This window comes from Electrophorus electricus, chromosome 8 (genome assembly GCF_041902795.1).
Source record: "Electrophorus electricus isolate QZ-2024a chromosome 8, ASM4190279v1, whole genome shotgun sequence".
In the NCBI taxonomy this organism is placed as follows: domain Eukaryota; kingdom Metazoa; phylum Chordata; class Actinopteri; order Gymnotiformes; family Gymnotidae; genus Electrophorus; species Electrophorus electricus.
Genome location: NC_137504.1, coordinates 29,722,567 through 29,730,000, shown reverse-complemented (window position 1 = coordinate 29,730,000; position 7,434 = coordinate 29,722,567). Strand labels below are relative to the sequence as shown.

Genomic DNA, 7,434 nt, shown 5'->3' with positions numbered 1-7,434 from the left:
ACTAGCTACAATGTCGCTTAAATTTACCACAGATTTCGGCACGACAGAAAGCTGTTCCTGGATATTTCTGAAATGTATCGGTGTCAGCAGTTCTGAGTTACATTCTTTTAATTGAGAGGGGTAAAAGTTTCAAACTATAGATGAAGTGTTGCTTGTAATCTTCTAGGTTCCATCAAGGAACCTCAGCTGCTAAAGGTCATTTGTCATTTACCCAGAACAAAACAACAATACACCAGCTTTGCACTGTGTCACTGTGTCCTCTCCCTTCTCCTTCTCCCTACAGCAATTAGAACTTATTACTCCTTTCCAACTGTACTTCAATCCAGATTTGATATTAAAGCACTACCAGGTGAGTTTGTAATGTGTATCCTTAGATTTCTTTTTTTGAATTATTATTATGATGGTCTTTAATTCACCCGTTCCTATTTTTTAATGCAGGTATGGCGACTTGTGACCAACTTCCTGTTTTTTGGTCCGGTTGGCTTCAACTTTTTATTCAATATGATATTTTTGTATCCTTCAAGAGCCGTTGACATGTGAAACACACAGTTAAACGACAAGTATGCAGTTGTAATCATTTGCAAGTACCCTTTCCAAAGTTCCTGTTTATCATTTGAGTTCCTCTGCCAAGGTCCTTAACCTGATGCACACAGATACCGGTACTGTCGAATGCTGGAAGAGGGCTCGTTCAGAGGCAGGACTGCTGACTTTGTCTTCATGTTTCTCTTTGGGGGCCTTCTCATGACTGTATCCTTCATATTCTGTCACCAGAATAGAAATAACTTACATGGTACTCATACTTACACATTTGGTGGATTGGCAGTAATGCTATTGCATCCTCAAGCCAGCTCAACTTTCCTCTTCACTTTTTCCAATCATATTGTTGCCAGGTCGTTTCTGTCCCCTCCCCCTTAATGAATATGTAGATATTTGGCATGTTTGTGAGTCTCGTGTTCCTGGGGCAGGCTTTCACCATCATGCTGGTGTATGTGTGGAGCCGACGCAATCCCAATGTGCGCATGAACTTCTTTGGCCTGCTCAATTTTCAGGCTCCGTTCCTGCCGTGGGTGCTCATGGGCTTCTCCCTGCTGCTGGGCAACTCCATCATTGTGGATCTTTTAGGTGTGTGTTGCAATCAGGGTTACACACATTAATGCTGATTACCTCACACCTTTTTCTGTGGTTATAGCTCTGATGAACTGGCTCCGAGTTCATTGGGGGGAAAAAAAGAGTCCTTGTCTATTAATGTGTCAGTTTGTGATGTATTCTGTCACATGTACAGGCATTGCAGTGGGACATGTGTATTTCTTCCTGGAGGATGTATTTCCCAATCAGCCAGGAGGTGGCAGATGGCTAAGGACCCCTTCCTTTCTGTACGTTGTGTTCACTCTTCAAATGTTCACACTACAGCAGGTCTTTCTAGATTAGGCAATAATGTAAAAACATCGAAGTGCATAAACCTGTTCTAACTTCATTGATGTGATGTAGCTAAATAGAATGCTGTCCAAGATACTGGAAGGTTTCTCTGAGTAAATTCAATTGCCATGAACTGCACAAACACTGGAAGTTATAATGCACAAATCAGAATTTATTTGCTGTATTTGGTGCTATTACCATGTAATGACTTGCTGAAATGTCTTGGGTCATAAATGAAAATAATCCAAATCAAAGTGGTAATGAATGGGTTAGGTATGCTCTTTGTTGTTTTTGTTAGTCTTTAAGCTAAGGTTTTGTGATTCGTATAGGCTTTTGTACCTGATCTTTATGGAAAAGCACATGGCTTTGTCTCCCAAATTTGACCCCCCGTCCTTCTTGGCTTTGATTATCTTCCCCACAGGAAAATGTTGTTTGACACAGCAGAGGAGGATCCCAACTACAACCCCCTCCCCGAGGAGCGCCCAGGTGGCTTCCCCTGGGGTGAGGGTCAGCGGCTTGGGGGCTAGGCTCCACATCCCTCCTACACGGACACCTACTCCAAGAGTGAGGGGAGGGGAGGGAAGGGGAGAGGAGTGGTTCCAACTCGTGTCTCTTGTGCTGTATGAAGAGGCAGGAGCTACAATAACTGGGCCTGAGTGAGGCCTTGGGCGTGGGCAGGTTTGCTGCTCTCATCCCCTCCCCAACCCCCTCCGGCTGCTTGCAAGAACCAGACTGATGCTCAAACGCAGGACAGGTGTTTGGGTTTGACACAGAACAGGACTTTCAGTGCTGTTGCTCTACCTTTTTATCCCCCCCCCCACCCTCCCCGTCGTGCAATCGTGAACACGAATGTGGAGCTACTGCAGAAAGGTTGGATTGACTAGGGCAAGAGCAACTGTAATTTTACTTTTTTTAAAAAACAATTAATAATAAATGTATATAAAATGTGCAAGTATTTCAGGCTGTTGGTTTGTTTTTCTGGAAGAACACTAGTCATCTTTAAAATAAAATGATTTCAGATTCCAGGAAGAGAGAACTGCATTTGGAAACATTACATAAGTCACTGAACTACTAGGAATTGAGTATTCATAAGAACTGTATAATTTATCATCATGGCTTGTGATGTTTTAAAAACAGCCTCCTCTCAGATTGCTGTGTGTTGATTGTAAAGCATCATTACACGCATTTTCTTGCCATATTTGTTAAGTCGTGTTATGTAAATAGAAAAAAAAAGTCAGATCGTGAGTGTAATTACACCTGTCTGCCTGTGTGGAAGCTTTCCTCCACATTTGCACTTCTCTGAGTTAAAGACTTAAAATATATCGTTCCTGCAAGTACAAGTTGTTCAGAAAGGACGCTAATGAACACTACTGCAAGTCCAAACAGCTATAAGATGTGATGATTACCACTAGGTAGTTCGGTGGGGGGGTTTTTTTGTTTGTTTGTTTGTTTGTTTTTCACATTTAGTTTAAAAACATAATTTCTGATCATTTGGTAGTAATACATTGCATGAGTGGTTATAGGGTGTGATTTTCTACAGGACAGAGTATTGTTTTAGTCTTGGCAAATCATGTTCACAAGTTCCATAATGACATCTGGAACTGGTCACCTTGACATGCGAGATTGTGGAGATGCTGTCTGAATGATCCTCCCATGCAAGGAGGAATTTAGTAACTAGACCAAGCCTTTCTAGTTGCATCCTGGCAGGCATTTTATTCTGGCAGTACTAGAGTAAAATGACTACTTTCCATATTCAACATAAGTTGTTTCTCTTCATGTATACAGAACAAAAATCAAACCAATGTTTTGTGCTGATGTTTTTTCAGTCACTTTCAGACTTTTCAGTGTAATTTTAAATAATGTGTCATACTAGGGCATTTCATATTTAATGGCCTTAGTATGTACACTGCCCATTCAAACGATGTGATTTATAGCAGTAAAACACCAATCTGAAGTTGTATTTAAGCAACAGGAGTGAGCTCACTGGATAACAGCCTAAAAAGTGTCAAGAGGACTGTACAACAGCCATAGCAAAAAGCAGTATAAAATATCTTCTACCAAAGCTGTCAGCAGAATATTATTCATAATAATCAAGACTAGATGGTAAAGCTCTCTTAAAACTGAGTGGTAAGATGGAAGTCAGAGTTCTGTGCAAGACTTTTTTAAAAAGTTTGATAGTTTTTAGTATTCTCAATTATTCAAGGTTTTCTTTATGAAAGTGCAGGGACACTTCTCTTTCATCCCACTTCGTCATAGTCCTCACCGGCACTTTCCAATTGATCTATGTCGTCGTAGCTGTCTGAAGCACTTTGGCTGTCTTCACACTTGGCATTGTCAGCGAGGGGAAGTGATTGCAGGGGAAACACAGGTGTGTCATCCTCAAGGTCCACGTAGTCGGGTAGGGACGTCAAGTCCTCATGACTCTTAAATGCTAGAGAAATGAATGAATGTGCAATCATTTAAATATTTATTTATATTACATTATATTACTATTATATTTATTATTTGTTTTATGGCTGGTTTGTGTATATATATATATATATATATATATATATATATATATATATATATATATATATATATATAGCCATAAGATTATATAATTTTATTATATAAAGTATAATTGAAAAGTTATCAAAAGTGCTTAAATGATTCCAGCATTCCTAGCTGAAATTTCAAGAAATTAAAATAACAAAGCTCTATATTATTAGCAACACTCTTGAGCCAGTGTGGTGAGACAATGGCATAATTTTAGAATCAGGATAGTTGAAAACTATTGAAACAAAGCTTTATATTATGAACTGTAAACAGTTCTTGAGCCTGTAGCCCATTTTACAGCACTTTGCCATTTCTCCTCACCTCCGTGGTCAGGTTTATCAATGTCGTCATAGTCTTCTGAAGTACTTATTTCGTCTTGGCTGTTTTTCCATGTGTTGGGAGAGTGGAAATTAGGTGTTTGCTGAAGACATTTAGTTTCTTCTTCCACCTTCAGGCAATCTGGCAAGGTGTCCATATCTTCATAATTATGGGAATCTGGAAAATTTGAACCAGGAGAATAAATGACACTTCAAATAAGAGAAAGCAAATAAAAAAAGTCACAATTCTTGCTTCATCGGCATCATCAGTATTAAAGCCCAAAGAGTTTCAGTGAGGAAATCAGATGTTAATATTAAATCTCACGTTCACCTGAGTCCTCAGAGAGGAACTGATCTCTGGAAGGAAGTGGTGGTGCTTTTGCCTCTGGGGACTTGAGTGTGCTCCTGTGAAGAAGTAGTAGTTTGGTGGACCTCCATCAGCTTTTAAAAGTGGGAGGCATGCTGTAAAAGTCTTGTATCAACAGGAAGACATGCAGCTTCAAGTTATGTGTAGACTTACTGTATGTTGCTTCTGTTTGTGTAACTATTCGATTCTGATCTTATCTTGAACTTTGCTGCTGAAAGGGGAAAAATCAATTATATGGTATATTCAGGTCAGGCCTCAAATGGGTCTGTCTGCATTACAAATCTTCATTATCAGGCTCCCCCTAAAGTGGTTATTAACAAAGGTAATCTGATACTGCCCACACATTATTTATTAATTAATTCTTGAGCATTTTTTCATTGATTCTCTGGGTTAGAATGAGTTTAAGTGTTGTAGTAAACACAGCCAATGATTTCCAAAACAATGGTGAATCTAATGTGTACAAAATATTAGGGGCAACTACACTGCAGATGCACACAATAGTCCGCCCACTTAGTGTTTGACCAGTTGTGGGTTGAAATACTGTTGTTAGATGATTGACATCTGAGTAAAACAGATTAGTTGCCCCACTCATTTCATTCATTTCATTTAAGACTCATTTCATTCAATAAATAGATTTGCATTTGCAAATTTGCATTTGTATAGACAGAAAGATCTTGAACATTATTCCATACATTTAAACTCTGTGTCATTCATGATTAGAAAAATTAGCTCTAGAGGAAGTAAACTTTTCATCCTTATCAAACAAATAAACCTGTTTCCTGTGGTGCTGTCTCGGGACATATATGGGACTAAATATAATAACACAAAAATTCAGGCCTCAAAAGGTTTTCCCTGAAAACAGTTAATTGACATATGATCTAAACAGAGACAGGATATTCCGTCAGTCATCAAACAAATGCAAGTCCACAACAGGTGTATTACACCTCACAACTGGCTGTATGCAGTATGATATCCTTTATGTTTCTGTACACAGTGTTTTTATGAAAATTTAGTACAGAATATATAGCACTGTCAGATGACAATTACCTTTCTTCTTGATACAAAAGTTGATGAATATGAACACAGCAACTGTTATTGAAGTTGTTATGATAACACCTGCTATTACCAGCAGGAGGAATTTCTGAAAGGATGACATCCTGGTCATAAGAAAAACAAACAAAAACAAAAAAATGGTTTTCAGAGTATGCTTTAAATTAAAAAAATGCTTGTTATAAAATGTCTTTATATATATATAGTGGCATGAAGGAATTACAGTAAGCACACTTTGCTTTTGTTAGTTCTTCTTTTTCAGCAGCTGGCCAGAAAACACAAGCTTTGCTGTGGTTTATTTTGCATGGTGAGCTATATTTCCTGGGAGGAGATAGATCATTGTGAGCATTTCTCAAAATAGTTCTCTGTTCTCAAAGGCTCCAGATTAACTACTACAAGGGTCTATATCTACAAAAATGGAGAGCTTCATACCAATTTATTCTCAACACACAGCACTGCAGTCTTTTCAATACAGATTTTTGTTGTTGTTATTTATTTGCTTGGTTGGTTAGAGATAGAGAAAAAGAGACCATATAAGTGTTTTTACAAGGTGTGGTCAGACTACATATGGTTACTTTTCTGTATTTAATCGATATTTATTGCATGGCTATTTCTTCACACACTCACAAATCAAGTGGCTTAACTTAAAAAGGAGACTTTTAAGGAAGAGCTCAAAATTTCAAAATGTTTCGTTCAAACAAATGATAATCTAGACTATGGAATAAAAATAAATCTAACAATAATCATAGTGAAAGCATACATTTGTGTGCAATAGTAATAAAAAAATATTGCTACTATAAAATGAAATAAATACTGACCTTTAGTTTGTGTAAATAATGCAACTACAATATAAACTGACAATTCAATCAAGTAACAATTTGAAAAAACTCATCAATAACTTACACTTGTAAGGCGATCTTGGCTGTCATAGGAGTATTATCAAATGACTATTCAGAAAGATGAACATTACAGAGCTTTACAGCTTTATGGGGTTTTAAGGTTTTGATAATCCTTTTTAAGGTTAAATAAAAACAATGAAATTGAAAAACCTCATAAGTATACAAATGCTTCCGTGTTAGATTTCAGTCTAAATGGTTTTGACTGGTTACTCAGAATAAGAGGACACCAGAAGAATACAATATTACTTTTTTTAAAAAAAACAAGTAGACCGATAAGAAGACTACATATAATGCATTTCTTAGAGCATTCTGTCTGTTCAAAATAAAGTGTTTGCAATTACCTTTATCCTGTGCTCACACCACAATTCTTCACCGTCATATAAATGACTGAGACAGTGAAGCCACTCCAAAAATACCATCAAGCTGAAGTTCTCTGAAGCGCTTCCTGGATGTTCTCTGGCACCCTGTGGCCTACTCACATGCTACGAGTCTTGTATCATTCTACTGAAATTCCCAGTGCTCAGGCACACAAGTGCGTGAATGTAAAAAAAGAAAATTAGCATTCTCTGGAGTGAAACCAGAAGGACTGTTAAGACAAATATTTTTCTGGGTACTTTTACTTCTGCATTACAAAGCCTCAGTATGATTAGACAAGAGTTTTCAGCCTACACAATTTATATTCTTTTGTTGGTTTTATGATATTGTACACTGTAACAATTTTTAGTAACAGTTTTTATTTTCCTCTTGATCAGGAAAAATGCTAATTACAGTTTCCTGAAATTAACACTGTAGTAGTTTTCAGTTTTATGGGTGCACAACCAAATGAAGGCTCAAGACAAGGCCAGCC

General features: G+C 37.5%; 2 protein-coding genes across 9 annotated transcripts in view; one reads left to right on the top strand and one right to left on the bottom strand.

The window, feature by feature from the left end:
* The window catches only part of derl2 (derlin 2), a 2,846-nt gene extending 475 nt beyond the window's left edge, over positions 1-2,371 (top strand). The window contains exons 2-7 of the mRNA XM_027015902.3: positions 284-349; positions 439-512; positions 654-747; positions 927-1,122; positions 1,283-1,373; positions 1,838-2,371. Coding sequence (XP_026871703.1) covers positions 284-349; positions 439-512; positions 654-747; positions 927-1,122; positions 1,283-1,373; positions 1,838-1,943 — 627 coding nt within the window. The 3' untranslated portion in view covers positions 1,944-2,371. The remainder of the gene's footprint in view (positions 1-283; positions 350-438; positions 513-653; positions 748-926; positions 1,123-1,282; positions 1,374-1,837) is intronic.
* Positions 2,372-3,102: 731 nt separating this feature from the next.
* Positions 3,103-7,088, bottom strand: scimp (SLP adaptor and CSK interacting membrane protein). Of its 8 annotated transcripts, none has more exons than XM_027015900.3 (8): positions 6,929-7,088; positions 6,592-6,635; positions 5,923-6,009; positions 5,686-5,795; positions 4,792-4,846; positions 4,603-4,676; positions 4,276-4,449; positions 3,103-3,847 (listed from the first exon to the last, which is right to left on the bottom strand). In XM_027015900.3, the coding sequence occupies exons 1-8, from the start codon at positions 7,004-7,006 to the stop codon at positions 3,654-3,656; spliced, it is 816 nt and encodes a 271-aa protein (XP_026871701.2). In that variant the 5' UTR covers positions 7,007-7,088; the 3' UTR covers positions 3,103-3,653. The 8 variants fall into 8 exon arrangements, 4 of the variants coding, with proteins under 4 accessions (XP_026871701.2, XP_026871700.2, XP_081576096.1 ...); XM_027015899.3 differs by having other exon boundaries at positions 4,792-4,849; positions 6,929-7,085; XM_081719970.1 differs by lacking the exon at positions 5,923-6,009 and having other exon boundaries at positions 6,929-7,083.
* Between the last annotated feature and the right edge of the window lie 346 nt (positions 7,089-7,434).